This window comes from Salmo salar, chromosome 10 (assembly GCF_965601325.2).
Source record: "Salmo salar chromosome 10, fSalSal1, whole genome shotgun sequence".
In the NCBI taxonomy this organism is placed as follows: Eukaryota; Metazoa; Chordata; class Actinopteri; order Salmoniformes; family Salmonidae; genus Salmo; species Salmo salar.
In genome coordinates this window covers 11568982-11593125 of record NC_138300.1, presented here as the reverse complement: position 1 = coordinate 11593125, position 24144 = coordinate 11568982, and the positions used below count along the sequence as shown (strand labels likewise).

Here is a 24144-nt window from a genome sequence, read left to right as displayed (position 1 = left end):
CAAGTGGAATTACCCTCCCCCCACACACACGTTGAATTGCCCCCCCCCACACACACACACACACAAACAAATACATGTTGAATTAACCCCCATCTCTCTCTTCTGCCCCTCCAGAATGGTTCCAGTGAGAAGCGCGAGGTACGTCAGTTCCAGTTCACGGCGTGGCCCGACCACGGGGTCCCCGAGTACCCCACCCCCTTCCTGGCCTTCCTACGCAGAGTCAAGACCTGTAACCCCCCTGATGCAGGCCCCATCATCGCCCACTGCAGGTTGGTACACACACACACTCACACACTACACTTCTACAGATAGTGGACAGATTTCACAGCAGGGTATATAGTATATGAAAATAATACTTCTGGCTGGCCACACACTGTTTGGTGCAGGTTTTTGTTTCACCCCATTCAACTACTTAGTCAGTTGTACAACTGAATGCATTCAACTGAAATGTGTCTTCCACATTTAACCCAACCCCTCTGAATCAGAGAGGTGGGGGGGGCTGCCTTAATCGACATCCACGTCGTCGGCGCCCGGGGAACAGTGGGTTAACTGCCTTGCTCAGGGGCAGAATGACAGATTTTTACCTTGTCAGCTCGGATATTCGAGCCAGCTTTTTGGACTAAACTAGGATGAGATTCAACTGGGTTAACTAGACTCCATAAGGATTCAACTGTGTTCGTTGAATGAGATGTGTTACTGCAGAGCCAGTGTCAAGGTTTCCTCACATTCTTCCAATGAACTATGGACCCAGCCAAATCGTAACCCTAAATATTCCATTGACATCTGTAGATGACTGATTTTTAAGTGTACCGTTAGGATTCGATCCATACAGTACCTTTGTTCACACAGCACGGTAGTAGATCAATTATTCATATTTACTGGAAAGATATCTTCACTCACAGTATGTATGCTCTGAATTTAATGTACTAAATAGTTTACTGCCAAGGCAACAAACAAGGGTTCAACCAGGCGAGTTGTTGGTGGGAACATACCATGTCAGTGGGAACCTGTACAGTTGCCCTCCCAAGTCAGGAGGTGTGACACAACCACTGTTCAACAGCGTGAATAATACACTTTACAATACACACGATACACATCAGTGTTCCAAAGGGTGTGTGTGTGTGTGTGTGTGCTGTGTGTGTTTGTACGCTTCAGTGCGTAGATCCAGTCATGCAGTGCTGGTATAACAGTAGTAGTGGTGAGTAAAATGAAGGTCATAGCGCTCTAGTGTGTTAACACTAGACTGCAGGGCTCTGAGTCACACACACACACACACACACAAAAAGACACTCACACAGACACTCGCTCCCTATTAACTGTCTCTCCTTCACATCCTCTTTCACCCCCTTCTCTTCCTCTCTTTGTTCCGCATCTTTCTCCTGGTCCGCCCTCTCTCGCCAACCCTCTGTTTGTTCTTCTATCATCACTCTCTTCTTCACCACCTCCTCCCTGACCCCTTGCATCCCTTCATCCTTCGCTTTCAAATTCCTATTCAAACCCACTCTATTAGTGTCTGCAAAATGACCGCTGCAATGTGAATGTATTAGCATGACTGGATCAAGCAGACATTGTCAAAGCAATGGACGACAGACGAGAAATCTCAATCGCTCAAATCTCGCATCTCTGACGAAATTGTACCTGTCGGTCTTATGTGATTTTCCAAGAACAATCTCTAATGTTCTCTCTCTCCCCCTCCCCCCCCCCTCTTTTCCAATCCCCTCTCCCTCCTCTCCCAGTGCGGGCGTTGGACGGACGGGTTGCTTCATCGTGATCGACGCCATGCTGGAGCGCATCAAGCATGAGAAGACGGTGGACATCTACGGCCACGTGACGCTAATGCGCTCGCAGCGGAACTACATGGTGCAGACGGAGGACCAGTACAGCTTCATCCACGATGCACTGCTGGAGGCGGTGGCGTGCGGCAACACGGAGGTGGCGGCCAGGAGCCTGTACTCGTACATCCAGAAGCTGGCCCAGGTGGAGACGGGCGAGCACGTCACCGGCATGGAGCTGGAGTTTAAGGTAGGGGATGTAGATAGGGTATAGGGAAACTGGAGGCTGGGGGAAGGTACAAAATGGAGGACATTTGTTTGATAGAGTGGTGTGGAGCCTGAGTTTAAGGTAGGCCATAGACATGTAGGCTGCTGTGAACCTGAGAAAAGAGAGGGTGGAGAAAGGCACAACATTGAGGTTTATTTAGGTTTAGGCCTCCTAATACGAAACCATAAATGATGTGGAGAAGCAAGATTTCGTTTTTATCTTCAGTTGCTCTCAATGCTCTGTCACATCCATGATATCTTTGAGCCAGAGGTAAAACACTAACGTTTACATTGAAATGGCCTTGGAAACGTTTGAAATATATATTGACTTGTATATATTTTATAACGGCGCAGTAAAATGGACATGTCGATATCACACTTAATTCATGGAGGTACAAATGTTTATAGACAGTTTATTATACCTCATTCATGTGAGCCTTAACCTCAATCATTCAGTCACTGTTTGCTCACACCACTCAATAGCATTGTCTTTTAAAAAGCTAGCAATTGAACAGTTAAGCTGTCTGCTCTTTGTCTTTGGTGTGAATCCATTTCTGAAGGATTTCAAATAATATTCTCCAGATAGAGCAGCTTTGTAATCAGTGTACAGACTCCAAATGAAGGATTATTCTGAAGAGGCGTAAAACGATGAATTTAAACTTAACAAATAACTGCTACGATGAGAACCCGTTATCCGAAACGGGGAAGTGCATGGAATGTGGCCAAACACTAAGCAAGAGACCGATGATCCAATACTATCCGAACTTTGTTGTTACCCCTTTGCACAACGACACACTTGACCTTGAATTACACATGTACATGCCCCTATCTCGCCTCAGAATCATTTGTAATATTCCCAGTGCCATTTATCATCTCGCCGCGCTAAGAAACAATGATGACGGTTTCATCCTAGACATTTGCTACAGTACACCACGATATAATCTCTAACAGCTACAGCCCCGTCTGTAATAGCGATAATGGTACTGAGAGGTATGAAGTCGCGTCGGATTAATAACGGCGAGCGGCGGCGGTCGTAGCGCCAGAGCGTTAGTGAGAAGGTGTCATTAATAGTTAATGATGACGCATGGCGAGGCGAACGGCGAGGGCAAGCAGGAGGTTCCTCTAATGAACAGAGAGATGTTACTGCATCTTAGAAAGGAGTTGCTGCGTCAGTTAGTCAGCGTTTCCCAAACTCGGGCCTTGGGACCCCAAGGGGTGCACGTAGGGCTGTTACGTTGACCATATTACCGCCACACAGGCGGTCACGAGTCATGACCCGCGGTCAAATTCCATGTGACCGTTTAGTCATGGTAACTGGGCTTCTCCAAGCTCTGATGTTGCTGATGGTCATTGGTAGCCTACCAAACTTGCTAACTGCCTGGTACTCACAGCACTCTATTGTCCCTCTAATCACTCTGACATCAATGCAAATGTAATCGAAAATCAAACACTTCATGAGAGCTCATGAGCACATGGTGCGCAACATTTCCATGCAATGAGTGAGAAAACAGAGTTTTGATGGCCTCTATTAAAAAGAGGAGGGCCCATCAGCTTTCTATAGGCTAGGCCTACAATATTTATTTCTCAACTTCCCTAATATTAAGCACATTGCTTGTCTTTACAACAGGAGTATAGCCTACCTGGCTGGCATGAAAATTAACCACGGGAAAAGCATCCTCCATTCCCTATTTAAGTGCATAGATGACATGTATTTTTTCTCCTTCCCCTGTTTCGAGACAGTTGCATGATAATGGTCCATTCTAAATCAAAACAAATTTCACATATTATTTAGTATACAGTGCATTCAGAAAGTATTTAGACCCCTTGAATTGTTCCACATTTTGTTACACTACGGCCTTATTCTAAAATTGATTAAATTGTTTTTTTTCCCCTCATCAATCTACACACAATACCCCATAATGCTAAAGCAAAAAAAAAAAACATTTTTTAATTTTATTTGTGAAAATTTATAAAAAAAAAAAAAACTGAAATATGACATTTACATAAGTATTCAGACCCTTTACCCAGTACTTTGTTGAAGCACCTTTGGCAGCGATTACAGCCTCAGGTCTTCTTGGGTATAACGGTAAAAGCTTGGCACACCTGTATTTGGGGAGTTTCTCCTGTTCTTCTCTGCAGATCCTATCAAGCTCTGTTCAGGTCTCTCCAGAGATGTTCGATCGGGTTCAAGTCCGGGCTCTGGCTGGACCACTCAAGGACATTCAGAGACTTGTCCGAAAGCCACTCCTGCGTTGTCTTGGCTGTGTGCTTAGAGTCGTTGTCCTGTTGTAAGGCGAACCATCACCCCAGTCTGAGGTCCTGAGCACTCTGGAGCAGGTTTTCATCAAGGATCTTTCTGTAATTTGCTCCGTTAATCTTTCCCGAGATCCTGACTAATCTCCTAGTCCCTGCCACTGAAAAACATCCCCACAGCATGATGCCAGGTTTCTTCCAGACGTGACGCTTGTCATTCAGGCCAAAGAGTTCAATCTTGGTTTCATCAGACCAGAGAATCTTATTTCTCATGGTCTGATTCCTTTAGGCGCCTTTTGGCAAACTCCAAGCGTGCTGTCATGTGCCTTTTACTAAGGAGTGGCTTCTGACTGGCTACTCTATGGACAATTCCTTTGACCTCATGGTTTTGTTTTTGCTCTGACATGCACTGTGGGACCTTATATACAGAGGTGTGTGCTTTTCCAAATCATGTCCAATCAATTGAATTTACCACAGGTGGACTCCAATCAAGTTGTAATATCTCAAGGATGATCAATGGAAACAGGATGCACCTGAGCTCAATTTCGAGTCTCATAGCAAAGGGTCTGAATATTTATGTCAATAAGGAATTTGTTTTTTATTTTTGATAAATTTGCAAAAATAAATGTAAACCTGTATTTGCTTTGTCATTATGGGGTGTTGTTTGTAGATTGATTAGGGGGGTAAATTATTTAATCCATTTTAGAATAAGGCTGTAACGTTACAAAATGGGGAAAAAGTCAAGGGGTCTGAAAACTTTCCCGAATGCACTGTACGTAAAGACAAGATTAAATCAAGAATAGTCTGATGGCTGACCATATTAGCCTATCACATGTGAATGATATATTATCACTTGTGAATGATGCTCAGCTTGTGTGCTGTTAAGGCAAGAAACATCGCATACCTTTTTTTGCGACTTTTTCAAATCGTATTCGCACGCCCGATGTAGCCTAGCCATAGGCCTATATGTTTTGAGACGTTTTCTATCTCAACTAAAGTGGCCAAATAACTTCTTAAAATGAAGCACATGAATCTGCTTTACAACGGGTGTCGAACCTAACTGGCATACATGTGCAGCGAGTTTCAAGTTTGGGGAAGAGAATTTTCACCCTAAAAATGCACCTTTATAATAAAAGCATTACTTGCATAATGGCATTTGCGGTCACTTTTGAGATGGTGTTTTCCCGCTATTTGCATGTCTGCCTTTGCTGCCCTTATAATGTGAAGAAATAGCCTAATAGTTTATCAACATTTTAAGCTAAAAGTTCTGATCTGTTGCGTCAGCCTCATTGCTTTTAGAATGTTTTTTTTTTTATGTCAGTGGTTGTATTAATCGGGGATCTATCGCATCCCACAACTGTCCCAGACTAAGTTTGGAATATTTATTTCTCGCACAGAATATATTATACACTGCTCAAAAAAATAAAGGGAACACTAAAATAACACATCCTAGATCTGAATGAATGAAATAATCTTATTAAATACTTTTTTCTTTACATAGTTGAATGTGCTGACAACAAAATCACACAAAAAGAATCAATGGAAATCCAATTTATCAACCCATGGAGGTCTGGATTTGGAGTCACACTCAAAATTAAAGTGGAAAACCACACTACAGGCTGATCCAACTTTGATGTAATGTCCTTAAAACAAGTCAAAATGAGGCTCAGTAGTGTGTGTGGCCTCCACGTGCCTGTATGACCTCCCTACAACGCCTGGGCATGCTCCTGATGAGGTGGCGGATGGTCTCCTGAGGGATCTCCTCCCAGACCTGGACTAAAGCATCCGCCAACTCCGGGACAGTCTGTGGTGCAACGTGGCGTTGGTGGATGGAGCGAGACATGATGTCCCAGATGTGCTCAATTGGATTCAGGTCGGCGGAACGGGCGGCCAGTCCATAGCATCAATGCCTTCCTCTTGCAGGAACTGCTGACACACTCCAGCCACATGAGGTCTAGCATTGTCTTGCATTAGGAGGAACCCAGGGCCAACCGCACCAGCATATGGTCTCACAAGGGATCTGAGGATCTCATCTCGGAACCTAATGGCAGTCAGGGTACCTCTGGCGAGCACATGGAGGGCTGTGCGGCCCCCCAAAGAAATGCCACCCCACACCATGACTGTCCCACCGCCAAACCGGTCATGCTGGAGGATGTTGCAGGCAGCAGAACGTTCTCCACGGCGTCTCCAGACTCTGTCACGTCTGTCACATGTGCTCAGTGTGAACCTGCTTTCATCTGTGAAGAGCACAGGGCGCCAGTGGCGAATTTGCCAATCTTGGTGTTCTCTAGCAAATGCCAAACGTCCTGCACGGTGTTGGGCTGTAAGCACAACCCCCACCTGTGGACATCGGGCCCTCATACCACCCTCATGGAGTCTGTTTCTGACCGTTTGAGCAGACACATGCACATTTGTGGCCTGCTGGAGGTCATTTTGCAGGGCTCAAGCAGTGCTCCTCCTGCTCCTCCTTGCACAAAGGCGGAGGTAGTGGTCCTGCTGTTGCCCTCCCACGGCCTCCTCCACGTCTCCTGATGTACTGGCCTGTCTCCTGGTAGCGCCTCCATGCTCTGGACACTACGCTGACAGACACAGCAAACCTTCTTGCCACAGCTCGCATTGATGTGCCATCCTGGATGAGCTGCACTACCTGAGCCACTTGTGTGGGTTGTAGACTCCGTCTCATGCTACTACTAGAGTGAAAGCACCGCCAGCATTCAAAAGTGACCAAAACATCAGCCAGGAAGCATAGGAACTGAGAAGTGGTCTGTGGTCACCACCTGCAGAACCACTCCTTTATTGGGGGTGTCTTGGTAATTGCCTATAATTTCCACCTGTTGTCTATTCCATTTGCACAACAGCATGTGAAATGTATTGTCAATCAGTGTTGCTTCCTAAGTGGACAGTTTGATTTCACAGAAGTGTGATTGACTTGGAGTTACATTGTGTTTAAGTGTTACCTTTAATTTTTTGAGCAGTGTATTTTTTTGAGCAGTGTATTTTGTACTATGAGGGATAGTATATCGACATAGGCTAGTGATTTTTCCGATCGTTAGGCCTACTCATCTTGTTGATTGACGAAAAGTAAATCTAGACAGTTCTTCCAACATCTTCAATATGCGCCTCGGAATTCACTAAGGACTGGCGCAGTTGCGTCCCCGATGTGTCTGTCTTCACTTGTAGCCTGTGAGAAAGTCCCGATCACATGATGGAGAGCCATGTTTACTTGTAGCCATGTGAGAAGGACCTGTTCACATGACGGGCGTTGGCTAATAAGAAATGAGATATCTGAGAGAGCCATGTGAGTGAGAGGTGCTTCAGCGCATGCTGCCGGGAGAATGGAATTCTAATTATTATATTCAGCCCAAGGGCACAACTGGCCGCAAAAGGCATGGATTTTTTAGGGTGCATTTACAGCTACACAAAGGCTGTGCCGCAAATCGTTTGGAGAAAATATCCTTTCTATTTTATTTTCAGCTATGTTCAATTGTATTCTTTGTAAAATAATATCAAATTATGCCACGGAATTCTAAGCAAATCTTGTCTGCTAAATTAACTTGTGTAGCCCACAGCCATATGGCATAGCCAGATCAGGACCTAACTTGAGGACAGACGTTCCGCTAGCGGAACGCTTAGCCAATATCCAATGGAACAGCATGGCACGAAATACAAAAAACAAAAAAATGCAATAATTTCAGTTTTTTAAAACATACGACTATTTTACACCATTTTAAAGATAAGACTCTCATTAATCTAACCAAATTGTCCGATTTCAAAAAGGCTTTACGGCGAAAGCAAAACATTAGATTATGTTAGGAGAGTACATAGACCAAAATAATCACACAGCCATTTTCCAAGCAAGCATATATGTCACAAAAACCCAAAACACAGCTAAATGAAGCACTAACCTTTGATGATCTTCATCAGATGACACTCCTAGGACATTATGTTACACAAACATGTATGTTTTGTTCAATCAAGTTCATATGTATATCCAAAAACAGCTTTTTACATTGGCGTGTGATGTTCAGAACATGCATTCCCACCAAAAACTTCCGGTGTATTTACAAAATTACTCATCATGAACGTTGACAAAATACGTAACAATTATTTTAAGAATTATAGATACAGAACTCCTTTATGCAATCGCAGATTTTAAAATAGCTTTTCGGCGAAAGCACATTTTTCAATATTCTGAGTACATAGCTCAGCCATCACGGCTAGCTATTTTGACACCCGCCAAGTTCGGGGCACACTAAACTCAGAATTAGTATTAGAAATATTGTTTTACCTTTGCTGATCTTCGTCAGAATGCACTCCCAGAACTGCTACTTCCATAAGAAATGTTGTTTTTGTTCCAAATAATCCATAGTTATGTCCAAATACCTCCGTTTTCTTCATGTGTTCAGGTCACTATCCAAAGGGTAACGCGCGAGTGCATTTCGAGACAAAAAAGTCAAAATGTTCCATTACCGTTCTTAGAAGCATGTCAAACGCTGTTTAAAATCAATTTTTTATGGTATTTTTCTCGTATAATAGCGATAATATTCCAACCGGGCAATAGTATATTCATTCAAAGAGGAAAAGAAAAAACAGGGTGCTCGCGCGTCCCCAGGCAGATCACTGAGAAACTGAGCTACTATACTCTGCCCAGAGACAGGAGACAGCTCAATCCGCTTTCTGAAGGCTTTAGACAGCCAATGGAAGCCTTAGAAAGTGCAACGTAACCCCACAGATACTGTAGTTTCGATAGAGAATCAAAAGAAGAACTACAAATTCTCAGACAGGCCACTTCCTGCTTGGAATTTTCTCAGGTTTTTGCCTGCCATATGAGTTATGTTATACTCACAGACACCATTCAAACATTCAGAGTGTTTTCTATCCAAATCTACTAATAATATGCATATTCTCATTTCTGGGCAAGAGTAGTAACCAGTTTAAATCGGGTACGTTTTTTCATCCGGCCGTGAAAATACTGCCCCCTATCCTAAGCAGGATAAGGACAACTCAAACTATGCTATTCTGTTCTTCTGAAATAGACTACATTTTATTCATATCATGGCTCATTAGACCTGTCTGAAATAAAAAATGTATTTATTGTGATGGTGTAGGCTATATTAAATGCAGATGTTCCTATATTAAATGTTGATGTTCCAAAGGTCTGCGTCAGTGGCTTATAGGTTATGCATGGAGCCAGGAGATGCTAAATGTGTTTATGTTAATTAACGGTCAATTACCCTGAGACCGGCAGTTATTTGCTTGACAATTTTCATGGCCGCCAAAGTCTTAGGGGCTCGTTTAGTTTTTTTCCCCCTAGCACTACACAGCTGATTCAAATGATCAAAGCTTGATGATTGCTTGATTATTTGAATCAGCTGTGTAGCGCTAGGGCAAAAACCAAAACGTGCACCCCTTGGTGGTCCCTAGGACAGAGTTTGGGAAACCCTGGTCTATAGGCTTGAGATCAGTACAGTCGTCCATAGCAATATTTATGCCTTTGTTTACTTACGACTGCCAGCGCGCACACCAGACCTAGGTTGAAATAGTACTTATTTTCTTTCAAACGACGCTTCAGCTATGCTTGATTAAGCTTGCCTGGCCCAATGGAACCAATGGAATAGTCCCAAAAAATGCAAATCCTGCCCATCATGCTTAGCATGTTGGTAGTGGTAGGCTACATGACAGAGAACATAAGTACAGTATCATCCAGAACTCCCAGTGGAAAGGGGCAACTAAGGATGTTTCTTTGACTAGAGGTTTCCTAGGTGCATCTCTGCAAGGACGGGTTGCCAGATTGGTTGGTTTTCCAATCCAAACTCTCCCCCCGGAGTTTGGTGTAGCAACAGATCTGGGCGTCTTCAGCCTTGCCAGCCAGTCTCATTCCAGTTGCCTCTGTTATAGGGGGATCAAAGGGAAGAAAGGAGAGAGGGAAGAGAGGAGGGGGATGGGGACAGGGGGAGTTGACCCAAATCCAAGTGGCAACGACAGACTGGGCTTTTGGCACTGAAAGAGAGATGGAGAGAGAAGAGGGGGGTGAGGGAGAAAGAGAGGGGGAGAGGGAGAGAGAAACAATTACATTGGGGGAATGAGTGAGAGACATTTTAGGGAGGGAGGAAGGAGTAGCGAGAGTTAGGGCGAGAGAAAGATTGAGAAGGGATAGAGAGAGGCTGTCAGAAAAAGTACAGCTTACACACAGCAGACATCAAGGTCAAAGGAGTGAATAGGGAGAAGAGGAGGATGAGGTGTGCGTGTGTGTGCGGGTGTGTGAGGGATGATATTGTCAGACAGACTGGCCCACAAACTGCCGTGATGGTCCCTTTGATGGTCATTTGTCAGTACAGGTCCCAATTTGGATCATGACACTGTGTGTGCACAGGCCTGCTCGAATGTATTCTGTGTGACTCGACTGTGTGCGGAGCATATACCAGACTCCCATTATCAAAGACTTAAGTGACCCATTTTTACCAGACGGGTTTACTGCCTCATAGAAACCCCTCTCTCCAGTTTCTGTTTGATGCTAGCTTGTTACAGTAGTGCAGACTAGTACTTCAAGTCGTACTATTTTACCTCGTAGCACCTCACACAAGACTTCACATTGCAAAGCACACAGGGATATGAAAAGGAAATGGGGAGTAGATTAAAGACTGTGTTCTTTGATTGCTCCATCCAGCCATACATTATGAAATCATTCATCAAATAGATATGTCTGCATTTTTAAGGTGCTTCAGCGATCGTCTATGGCTCAGCTCTGTCTTGCTCAGATAAGATCTCACAGTTCATTATTACTCTGCAGTCTTCCATCTCTCTCTCTCTCTCTCTCTCTCTCTCTCTCTCTCCTTTTCTCTCTACCACTTTCTCTCCTTTTGACTCTCGTTCCATATGACATTCATTCCTATCTCCCCCTACCCCTCTCCCTCCCTCTCCATGTCCCTCTCCCTCTCTCCTCCCTTCCCTCTCTTCTCTCCCCTCTTCCCCCTACCCCTCTCCATGTCCCTCTCCCTCTCTGCTCCCTTCCCTCTCTTCTCTTCCCCCTACCCCTCTCCCTCCCTCTCCATGTCCCTCTCCCTCCTTCCCTCTCTTCTCACCCATCTTCCCTCATCCCTCCACCGCTCGCCCTCGCCATCCCTCCGTCCAATCCTCCAACTCCTCCTCCTCTACAGCGCCTGGCCAATTCCAAGGCCCACACGTCCCGATTCATCAGTGCCAACCTGCCCTGCAACAAGTTCAAGAACCGTCTGGTGAACATCATGCCCTACGAGACCACCCGCGTCTGCCTGCAGCCCATCAGGGGCCTCGAGGGCTCCGACTACATCAACGCCAGCTTCATCGACGGATACAGGTAGGTGGAATGGGGGTGGAGTGTGTGTGTGTGTGTGTGTTTGCGTGCATGCAACTGTGACTGTCTCTCTGTCTGTCTGACTCACCACACTACATGTCTGACCTGAATGTGTGTGTGTGTGTTGCCAGGCAACAGAAGGCTTACATCGCCACGCAGGGCCCGTTGGCAGAGACCACAGAAGACTTTTGGAGGATGCTGTGGGAGAACAACTCTACCATCGTAGTCATGCTCACCAAACTCCGAGAGATGGGCAGGGTAGGAGACACTTTATCTCTCACTCACTCACTCACTCACTCACTCACTCACTCACTCACTCACTCACACAGACCCACTCAAGCATTTTTCTCTCTGTCCATCATTCAGTTATCCTCTGTAGTGCAGTCTGTACTACTACCCCAATGACAAACGGAGCACATGCCTAACCTGCACTAACTGAAGTCTATGTATTCACGTTCATCTCAAAGATCTATTTATCCTATGCCCCCTCCTCATATGTGTGTCTCTCTCTGTGTGTGTTCACAGGAAAAATGTCATCAGTACTGGCCCGCTGAGCGTTCGGCCAGGTACCAGTACTTTGTGGTGGACCCCATGGCTGAGTACAACATGCCCCAGTACATCCTCCGAGAGTTCAAAGTCACCGACGCCAGGGTAAGTTTCTGTCTGTGTGTGTGTGTGTGTGTGTGTGTGTGTGTGTGTGTGTGTGTGTGTGTGTGTGTGTGTGTGTGTGTGTGTGTGTGTGTGTGTGTGTGTGTGTGTCCATGCGTATGTCCTTTCCTTAGAGATGACACATTCTAATTCTATTCATGCCTCTCTCCCATTGATACTATGTCTCGAAATGCTACTGTCCTATACACTGAGTATACAAAACATTAAGAACACCTGCTCTTTCCATAGCATAGACTGACCAGGTGAAAGCTATGATCCCTTATTGATGTCCCTTGTTAACTCCACTTCAAGCAGTGTAGATGAAGGGGAGGAGACAGGTTAAAGAAGGATTTTTAAGCCTTAAAACAATTGAGACAAGGATGGTGTACATTGAGGGGAAAAAAGTATTTGATCCCCTGCTGATTTTGTACGTTTGCCCACTGACAAAGAAATGATCAGTCTATAATTTTAATGGTAGGTTTATTTGAACATTGAGAGACAGAATAACAACAAAAAAATCCAGAAAAACGCATGTCAAAATTGTTATAAATTGATTTGCATTTTAATGAGGGAAATAAGTATTTGACCCCCTCTCAATCAGAAAGATTTCTGGCTCCCAGGTGTCTTTTATACAGGTAACGAACTGAGATTAGGAGCACACTCTTAAAGGGAGTGCTCCTAACCGCAGCTTGTTACCTGTAAAAAAGACACCTGTCCACAGAAGCAATCAATCAATCAGATTCCAAACTCTCCACCATGGCCAAGACCAAAGAGCTCTCCAAGGATGTCAGGGACAACAAGACCTGGAATGGGCAACAAGACCATCGCCAAGCAGCTTGGTGAGAAGGGGAAAACAGTTGGTGCGATTATTCGCAAATGGAAGAAACACAAAAGAACTGTCAATCTCCCTCAGTCTGGGGCTCCTTGCAAGATCTCACCTCGTGGAGTTGCAATGATCATGAGAATGGTGAGGAATCAGCCCAGAACTACACAGGAGGATCTTGTCAATGATCTCAAGGCAGCTGGGACCATAGTTACCAAGAAAACAATTGGTAACACACTACGCCGTGAAGGACTGAAATCCTGCAGCGCCCGCAAGGTCCCCCTGCTCAAGAAAGCACATATACATGCCCGTCTGAAGTTTGCCAATGAACATCTGAATGATTCAGAGGACAACTGGGTGAAAGTATTGTGGTCAGATGAGACCAAAATGGACCTCTTTGGCATCAACTCAACTCGCCGTGTTTGGAGGAGGAGGAATGCTGCCTATGACCCCAAGAACACCATCCCCACCATCAAACATGGAGGTGGAAACATTATGCTTTGGGGGTGTTTTTCTGCTAAGGGGACAGGACAACTTCACCGCATCAAAGGGACGATGGACGGGGCCATGTACCATCAAATCTTGGGTGAGAATCTCCTTCCCTATGCCAGGGCATTGAAAATGGGTCGTGGATGGGTATTCCAGCATGACAATGACCCAAAACACACAGCCAAGGCAACAAAGGAGTGGCTCAAGAAGAAGCACATTAAGGTCCTGGAGTGGCCTAGCCAGTCTCCAGACCTTAATCCCATAGAAAATCTGTGGAGGGAGCTGAAGGTTCGAGTTGCCAAACGTCAGCCTCGAAACCTTAATGACTTGAAGAAGATCTGCAAAGAGGAGTGGGACAAAATCCCTCTTGAGATGTGTGCAAACCTGGTGGCCAACTACAAGAAACGTCTGACCTCTATGATTGCCAACAAGGGTTTTGCCACCAAGTACTAAGTCATGTTTTGCAGAGGGGTCAAATACTTATTTCCCTCATTAAAATGCAAATCAATTTATAATATTTTTGACATGTGTTTTTCTGGATTTTTTGGTTGTTATTCTGTCTCTCACTGTTCAAATAAACCTACCATTAAAATGATAGACTGATAATTTCTTTGTCAGTGGGCAAACGTTCAAAATCAGCGGAGGATCAAATACTTTTTTCCCTCACTGTATGTGTGCCATTCAGAGGGTGAATGGGCAAGACAGTAGTTTCAAAAGTTTCCCGTGTGTATCAAGAATGGGCCACCACCAAAAGTCAACATGGGCCAGCATCCCGAAATGCTTTCGACACCTTGTAAAGTCCATGCCCTGACGAACTGAGGCTGTTCTACTCAGTCTGCATGCCTAGTGTATGTTCCATTCAACCTTTCACCTGTATCATCAGTGAGGCTTGAGAAAGCAAACTGATTGAGGCCATTTTCCTCCATCACATGACAATACAGTGCTGATAGGTTATGTGTCATGAGTATGCTAGTATGATTGCTCCTCATACCACCTTTAAAGGGGCAATCTGTAGTTCAAACAATAACAAAGGGTCCACTCTGCCACTGTTTTGGTAAACACCTGAGGGATTGTGTTGGAGAAGATCCCAGATTGCCCCTATTAATGACAATATTTAGATCCAGAGAGAGTTTTGACCTGACGAAGGAGCAGTGCCTTTTTGTCCTTTTCATATATGTGTGCCATTTGCCCATTTTAAGGAAGTGCATGAGACCACAACCATTTCTATGATAATATGATTGTCAGTGGTCTGTTTAAGCACTAAGGCCCATTCTACAGTATAGGCTACCATTTTGTGTCCAATGAAGCGGTAACTGTACTGCAGAACACTAGCCCACCTGGGACTGGCGGACATGTTGGATTGCTGCTTGAGCCAGTATGGCGGCTAGTTAGGAGCACTCATGTTGGTCTGGGAAAAAAACACTTTACACACTGGCCTAGCACTCAGCCCCCTGCATCTCCCACTGGGCAGATTAGACATAAATGCTGCTTAAGCTGGTGCTCTAGGTACCACACACACAAACTATACCTTTCCCTACCACACACACACACACACACACACACACGCACACGCACACGCACACGCACACGCACACACACACACACAGTAAGGAGTGCCTGGGAAAGGTGGACTGGAGCGGCAGCTGCAGTGGTGATTCTAGGCTGTGTTAATTGTGATTGAATCATCAAAGCGGCCCACTCCAGTAATCAGGTTAGGCCGTACGCGTAAGGTCTCCCTAAGAAATGAAAGGGACCTCTAATCAGAGATGACTGGAGGAAGAGAGGGAGACGGACGAGGAAAGGAGCGAGAGAGGGTAGCGAGAGAGGTGGGTGGGTGGGAGAGAGGAGGAGGGAATGAGAGGTGGTTGGTATGCCTGTGTGGAAAGGGTAGGGGGTGTGTGTGTGTGTGTGTGTGTGTGTGTGTGTGTGTGTGTGTGTGTGTGTGTGTGTGTGTGTGTGTGTGTGTGTGTGTGTGTGTGTGTGTGTGCATAGCAGAGACTCCACACTTCAGTTGTCTCTGCTAGCGAGGCAGTCACGTATTTAATCACACAATTTGACACAGTGCGCAGAACCCTAAGGTTGTGTGTTAAATTTATTTATTTAGATTTGTCTCTGCGCGCTTCATTAATTGTGTTGTTGTTGGTTTTTCTCCTCCTTCACTTTTAATCCGCGCGGGGAGGCAAAATGTTTTCAAATGAGGTTTAAAGGAAAAAACAAAGGTAAAGAAAGGCGACAGAATGGTAAGCGAGAGATAAGAGAAAACAGTGGCTTGTGACAGTCAAATTAAAGACACTTTTACACTGATGAGTCTGAAGAATAGTCGTCAAGGAAATGAGACAAGGCTAGGGACTAGGGAGTGTTTTGGAGAGTATTAGGATTTCTTAGCCTTTTTGCTTGGGACTCTAAATATAAACGCACCATGCAACAATTTCAAAGATTTTACTGTGTTACAGATCATATAAGGAAGTCAGTCAATTGAAATAAATTCATTAGGCCCTAATCTATGCATTTCACATGACTTGGAATACAGGTATGCATCTGTTGGTCACAGATACAGTACCTTCAAAAAAAAGATAGGGGCGTAGATCACAAAACCAGTCCACCATTTGTGACCATCGTTTGCCTCATGCAGCCCGACACATCTCCTTCGCGTAGAGTTGATCAGGCTGCTGATTGTGGCCTTTGGAATGTTCTCTTCAATGGCTGTGCGAAGTTGCTGGAAATTGGCGGGAACTGGAACACGCTGTCGTAAATGTCGATCCAGAGCATCCCAGACATTCCCAATGGGTGACATCTCTGGTGATTATGCAGGCCATGAAAGAACTGAGACATTTTCAAATTCCAGGAATTGTGTAGAGCCTTGCGACATGGGGCTGTACATTATCATGCTGAAACATGAGGTGATGGTGGAGAATGAATGGCATGTCAATGGGCCTCAGGATCTCATCACGGTATCTCTGTGCGTTCAAAATGCCATCACTAAAATGCAATTGTGTTCGTTGTCTATAGCTTATGCCTTCCCATACCATAACCCCACCGCCACCATGGGGCACTCTGTTCACAACGCTGGCATCAGTAAACCGCTCGCCCATACAAACCCATGCACGTGGTCTGTGGTTGTGAGGCTGTTTGGACCTACTGCCAAATTGACAAAACTGCACATTTTAGAGTGGCCTTTTATTGTCCCCAGCACAAGGTGCACCTGTGCAACGATGATGCTGTTTGTGGATGGATTATCTTGGCAAAGGAAAATTTCAGGAATCTTTTATTTCAGCTCATGAAACATGGGACCAACACTTTACATGTTGCGTTTTTATTTTTGTTCAGTGTAGTAGGGCTAGGTTCCAATTAAACATACAGCCAGCCTCCTCTCCTTTCCTTTTTTCCTTGTCTCCTTTCCTGACAATGGACCTGAAATCACTTGATAGGTATAAGCAGCATAGTGGAACCCTATCAACTCTGTTCAATGATCAGTGGTCATCAAGGAAGAAGACAAGGCTAAGGACTAGGGAGTGTTTGAGGAGTATAAGGACGTAGCCTTTGGTTCTGTATTGTATCCTCAGCCTCAGTTGCCAAATTCAAATTCAGAGACCGTTTCCTTTCTCTTCCAGTCGACTACTGAGATTAAGACACCACCATAATTGACTACCCTTCGGCAGAGATTCAAATAAAGCAATTTTCTCGATTAGTATAAGTCCAGTCCGCACCGATGTGGGTGGCCACCCCAAATTGGTCTTCCTCCCTTCCTGGTTGCATGTCGTTTTTTGCATGTCAGGTCCCTCCATCCATCAGTCCTCCATCCAGGATTACCCCGTTTAACACAATGTTTAGAAGAAGACACTTGTCACGCCAAATGCCCTATTGATTTCCTCTAACCGGGACTTACTCCACCGAAGAAATGACAAGCTAAAATGAAAGAGGCAGAGAGAGAGAGGCAGAGAGAGAGAGGCAGAGAGAGAGAGGCAGAGAGAGAGAGGCAGAGAGAGAGAGGCAGAGAGAGAGAGAGAGGGGCAGAGAGAGAGAGAGAGGCAGAGAGAGAGAGAGGCAGAGAGAGAGAGAGACGAAGTGAAAGAAAGGAAAGACTGTGAGAGAGGGAGAGAAAGGGAGAAAATAGTTAGAGAGAAAAAGAGAACTGATAGACTGTCAGATGGACGTCAGGGGAGACAGGTCATTGTGGTGTTGTATGAGGGCGAAGTTGAACTGGACCAGTTGTTGTTATTGAGCAGTCTACTAGACACAGATCGGGACAGCGTTGGGACTTGGCGGTTCGCTGACCCCAGATCAAGTTTCTCTCTGGGGTGTGTAGTGAAACAGTTATTGTTACCGTTCCTGAATCCGTTTATTTGCTTGGTACGTGGTCATCATAGTGGACAATGAGAGAGTCTGTGGCACAGAGGGCGTAAATTGAAGGATCTTTGTTATTACTGACCAATCCATTCTCTCCCCTTACATCCTCCCCTTTTCCGTTTTCTCAATCCTCCTCTTTCTCCTTCCCTCCATCCCTCTCTTCCTTATCGCTTACCCTTTCCATCCATCCTTCCTCTCTTTCCCTTTCTCAGGACGGGCAGTCCAGGACAGTGCGGCAGTTCCAGTTCACTGATTGGCCGGAGCAGGGAGTGCCCAAGTCAGGGGAGGGCTTCATAGACTTCATAGGCCAGGTGCACAAAACGAAGGAGCAGTTCGGCCAGGACGGACCCATCTCTGTCCACTGCAGGTAAGGGCCCTGTGTGTGTGTTTGTGTGCGCGTGTCTGCGTGTGTCTCCATGCGCACACGGGCCTGCGTGTAGGTGTGAGACATGTGTCAGTGGTGTTCTTTAGCATTCAGACCAACACCATTATTTGTACCTAACAATGTCAGCATATAACACAGTATCCTGTGTTATAGGTGTGTGGGTGTCCGACTGCCGGGCTGATACATTGTGTTGCTAAGGGGATTACAACCAGCCTCCCGTGGTGCTAGTCTTAATGTCCTCCACAGACATGATGCATGTCTCTCTCTCTCTCTCTCTCTCTCTCTCTCTCATTCTTTATAAATCTCTCTCTCACTCTCTCTCTCTCTCTCATTCTTTATAAATCTCTCTCTCACTCTCTTATCAATCTCTCTCTCTTTCTCTCGCTCTCTCTCTCTCTCTCCTTACTGCCACTGCAGTGGGCTGGCATTACAACGCCTAAGGCTCGGCTCATTCATAATTGATCACACGGAGCGGCAGCCTGGCATTTGTAAATGGGAGGCACACAAAATAATTCGGCCATTTTTATTTTACGATTCACTGTGCGATACATTTTTATCACATTGTGTTTTCTTTATTCCAAGGTAACCTTTGTCATTAATTTGGCAAGCATATTCAAAAATATTTGTGTGGCGACCACTGAAATGTGTTACTTAGTATGTTTATGGTTAAGAAAAGTAGTCCCTGCACGCTGCTAACTTGCAAAGTTTCATCATTGTATTGAAACAACACTTTCCTTCGCAAAGCCACCAAACACTAGCCTGGTCCCAGATCTGTTTGTACTGTTTAGCCAACTTCTTTGGTTGCATAAACAGATCTAGGACCAGGCTAACATGAGATCTATCTATACACTAGATCTACCTGTATGGCCATCATTATTATGTCACCAGAATTTCACCACCATACTCCCATGGGGAAAATATGATATCACCGCCAGACATTGCATATACCCTTTAAGAGAGAGGGCTGTGTCTTAGGACCTGCAATAAAGCTGAGTTATCCTCTCTTGATGAAAGGATTTAGCCCAGCAGCCTGGTAGAGGAGGCACAGCTAATGCAGCGGCTCAGGAAAGCGAGGGCTCAGTGGTTACGTCCCAAATGGCACCCTATTCCCTATATAGTGAACTTCTTTTGACCAGAGCCCTATGGTGCCATTTGGGACACATACAGTGAGAGCATTGTCTTCACCTGGCATTTTGAGCACAGGCCCGGGAGTGTTATTGCAGAACTACTCTAACACCTTGGAAATCGTCTCAGTTCTGACCCAATGCATGCTGGGAAGTAGGAACGAGTCAGGGATGCCCCCTCCCCCCGTTGCTCTTCTCGGAATGCTCCGGAAGCCCAACACTGAGAATTGGGCTCAGCTACTGTCTGTCTGCCTGGAGTGTCTGTCTGTCTGGACTGTGTAGGTTCCCTCCTTTGTTATCCTAGTGTCCTCTCGTCATCCTTCTCTCCCTACCTTCCTGCTCTTTGTGTGTTTCTGTCTCTTTCCAACCGATTTTCACATCACTTCCTGTTGAATGCAGAAGAGCTTGGCTTTGTTTGTTTGGAAGGTTTGTTGTTTGAAAGTGTACTGGAAAGTTCTTGGTAGCTAGCCAGCTTCTTAGTTTGGATCCTGCGACGCAGTTGGCATCAGTTGCTGGGACTGCTTGTCTCTTTCCAGTGATTATACCGACCAATTACGGGTCTGAGGAGCTATTTGGCGTCACAGCTAGCCTAGCTGCTGGCTAGCTGCATATCAAGATAGCGGGTTTTCTTGAACGCAGCCCGCAACGCGGTTAGCCATTGTGGCTGGGACCTCGGATTGTCCCGGGTTTGTGGCTGTCTACATCCCTGCTGTTTGTTGTTTTCAATCTTCCCCGTGACTTACCCTGTCTGGAACTGCGAGGAGTAACAGCGAAACCTACGTTGCTAGCTACCATGACAAAGACCAAAGCCGGTGGGAGTACCATCACAGGTACAGGATCTTTCAACCAAACAAAAAGAGGCCTACAAGCAGTTGTTACAACAACAAGAAAATAGCTTCAAGTGTTTTGTCCAAATACTTGTGGATTCTACTAATAAAAGAATGGACGACCTGACCAGAGAGGTCCAGGACCTGAAGAACAGTTTGCAGTTCTCCCAGGGTCAGCTCGAGGAGTTGAAACTGGAGAACGGCAAGATGCCAGCAATCTGTAAGTCATTGAGAGAGGACATCAGTCGTGTGTGAGCCCATGTTAACAATGACAGATAAATCAGACTATCTCGAGGGACAATCAAGGCGGAACAACCTGGTTGTGGACGGAATTGCAGAATCTCCACATGAGACCTGGGCGGAGTCTGAGGACAAAGTGAGGGAAATGATCACTGAGAAATTGAAGATGGACCACAGGAAGATTGAGGTGGAGCGCGCCCACAGGACTGGAAAACCCACCACCAGCCCAGGTGATAGGCCCAGGCCAATAGTGGTCAAGTTCCTGAGGTTCAAGGACAAGGTAGATGTTCTGGAAAGACCCAAGAACTTGAGAGGAACTTATATCTTCCTCAACGAGGACTATCCTTAAGCTGTGCACCAGAAGAGGAAAGAACTGATCCCAGCCATGAAAGATGCCAGAGCCGGTGGGGACATTGCTTACATCTGCTATGACAGGCTCATTGTCCACCCTCCCTCCCAGAAGCCTGGAAGGGATGAGAGAGCCAAGCCTATGGGTTCGTAGCTTCAACCCCGCTGCACACACACACACACACCAATTGATTAATTCACTGCTGAATGTCTATTTTTTCTCTTGCTTTGTTTGCTCTTTTCAGTATTATGTTTTTTCTCTGATAAGCTACCCAGGAAAGGGCTGAAAATATCCCATATTAATATATGTAGCCTTAGAAATAAGGTTCATGAAATCAATAACTTGCTAACATCAGATAACATTCATATATTAGCCATTTCTGAGACTCACTTAGATAATTCATTTGATGATACAGCAGTAGCAATACAAGGACATAACATTTATAGAAGAGACAGAAATGCTTAAGGGGGAGGTGTTGCTGTATATATTCAGAGCCATATCCCTGTAATGCTTGGAGAAGATCTTATGTCAAGTGTTAAAGTGTTGTGGTTGCAGGTTCACTTGGCACATCTAAAGCCTTTTCTTTTGGGGTGTTGCTATAGGCCAGCAAGTGCTAACAGTCAGTATCTAAATAATATGTGTGAAATGATTGATAGTGTACAGTATGGGATGTAAACAGAGAGGTCGACTTTCTTGGGGACCTGAATATTGACTGGTTTTCATCAAGCCGTCCGCTCAAGAGGAAGCTTCTTACTGTAACCAGTGCCTGTAATCTGGTTCAGGTTATTAATCAACCTACCAGGGTTTTTACAAACACTACTGGAACAAGATCATCCACATGTATCGATCACATTTTTACTAATACGGGAGAACTTTGTTCTAAAGCTGTATCCGTGCCCATTGGATGCAGTGATCACAATATACTGGCTATATCCAGGAAAGCCAAAGTTCCTACAGCTGGGCCTAAAATAGTGTATAAGAGATCATAAAACATTTTGCTGTGACTCTTATGTGGATGATGTTAAAAACATTTGTTGGTCTAATGTGATTAATGAGGAGCATCCAGACGCTGCACTTGATGAATTTATGAATTTGCTGCTTCCAATTATTGATAAACATGCACCTGTTAAGAAACTGACTGTTAGAACTGTTAAGACTCCATGGATTGATGAGGAAATGAAAAGCTGTATGGTTGAAAGAGATGGGGCAAAAGGAGTGGTTAATAATTCTGGCTGCACATCTGACTGGCTTACTTACTGCAAATTGAGAAATTATGTGACTAAATTCAACAAAAAGAAGAAGAAACTGTATTATGAAGCCAAGATCAATTATATACAACTTTGGAGTACTTTAAATGAAATTATGGGCAGAAAGACAATTTCAACTCCATCTTTCATTGAATCAGATGGCTTATTCATCACAAAACCATTTGATGTTGCCAATTATTTTAATTATTATTTTATTGGCAAAGTGGGCAAACTTAGGCAGGAAATGCCAACAACGAACAGGGAGCAATTGTAGTCATGCATAAAAAAACTAATAATGATGACAAATAAAGAAAAGCATTGCGAGTTAGAATTTTGTAAAGTTAGTGTGGGAGAGGTGGGGAAATGATTGTAATCGATCAATAATGACAAACCTCCTGGCATTGACAATTTAGATGGAAATCTACTGAGGATGGTAGCAGACTCTATAGCCACTCCTATCTTTCATATTTTTAATCTGAGGAAAGTCTTTGTTCTCAGGCCTGGAGGGAAGCCAAAGTAACTCCACTACTCAAGGGTGGTAAAGCGGCCTTTACTGGTTCTAACAGCAGACCTATAAGCTTGCTGCCAGCTATTAGCAAACCGTTGGAAAAAATTGTTTGACCAAATACAATGCTATTTCTCTGTAAACAAATTACTTTCAGCATGCTTATAGAGAAAAGCACTCAACATGTACTGCACGGACACAAATTACTGATGATTGGTTGAAAGAAATTGATAATAAGACAATTGTGGGAGCTGTACTGTTAGATGAAAAAACTTGTGTTATGGCTTTTCAACCTCTGCCATATTGTGGATTCAGAGCTATCTATCTAATATAACTCAAAGGGTTTTCTTTAATAGAAGCTTCTCTAATGTCAAACATGTAAAGTGTGGTGTACCGCAGGGCAGCTCTCTAGGCCCTCTACTCTTTTCTATTTTTACCAACGAACTGCCACTGACATTAAACAAAGCATGTGTGTCCATGTATGCTGATGATTCAACCATATACGCATTGGCAACCATAGCTATTGAAGACACTGAAACCCTTAACAATGAGTTGCTGTCTGTTTTGGAATGGGCGGCCAGTAATAAACTGGTCCTGAACATCTCTAAAACTAAGAGCATTGTATTTGGTACAAGTCATTCCTTAAGTTCTAGACCTCAGCTGAATCTGATAATGAATGGTGTGGCTGTTGAACAAGTTGAGGAAGCTAAATTACTTGGTGTTACTTTAGATTGTAAACTTTTTATAAGAAACAATGTGTTTAAAATCCCAAATTGTTTGCATAGTCAACTTACACACAGCTCTGACACACACACTTATCCCACCAGACATGCCACCAGGGGTCTTTTCACAGTCCCCAAATCCAGAACAAATTCAAGAAAGCGTACAGTATTATATAGAGCCCTTATTGCATGGAACTTCCTTCCATCTCATATTGCTCAAGTAAACAGCAAACCTGGTTTCAAAAAACAGATAAAGCAACACCTCATGGTACAACACCTCTCCCCTATTTGACCTAGATAGTTTGTGTGTATGAATTGATATGTAGGCTACGTGTGCCTTTAAAAAATGTATGTAGTTCTGTCTTTGAACTGTTCTTGTCTATTGATGTTCTGTATTATGTTCCATGTTTTGTTTGGACCCCAGGAAGAGTAGCTGCTGCTTTTGCAACAACAAATGGGGATCCTAATAAAATACCAAATACCAACTACTCACACTGTGTCAAATCAAAAGATGGTACAGAATTATTTTCTTTCTCTCACTTTCTTCCTTTCTATCCCCCTCTTTCTTCCTTTATCTTTTATTCCTCCACATATTTTCCTAATGCCTTGCATTTTCACCTTCACTTTACTCAATCTTCCCGAATCAATAGAACCCAGAGAGTGTTCTTCAGTGGAAGCTTCTCTAACATCAGATATGTACAGTGCAGTGTCCCTCAGGGCAGCTGCCTTATGCCGTTACTCTTCTCTATTTTTACAAATGATTTGCCCTTACACAAAGCTAGAATTACTATGTATGCGGATGATTTCACACTC

The 24144-nt window shown here is 44.5% G+C and overlaps 1 protein-coding gene across 15 annotated transcripts in view; it reads left to right on the top strand.

Moving 5' to 3' along the window:
• The window catches only part of LOC106613507 (receptor-type tyrosine-protein phosphatase S), a 283006-nt gene that overhangs the window by 249849 nt on the left and 9013 nt on the right, over positions 1-24144 (top strand). For all 15 annotated transcript variants that reach the window (XM_082956707.1, XM_082956706.1, XM_082956708.1 and 12 more), the window contains 6 exons: positions 115-269; positions 1737-2022; positions 11450-11628; positions 11757-11883; positions 12151-12276; positions 18145-18299. In XM_082956707.1, the coding sequence (XP_082812833.1) occupies positions 115-269; positions 1737-2022; positions 11450-11628; positions 11757-11883; positions 12151-12276; positions 18145-18299 (1028 nt within the window). The remainder of the gene's footprint in view (positions 1-114; positions 270-1736; positions 2023-11449; positions 11629-11756; positions 11884-12150; positions 12277-18144; positions 18300-24144) is intronic.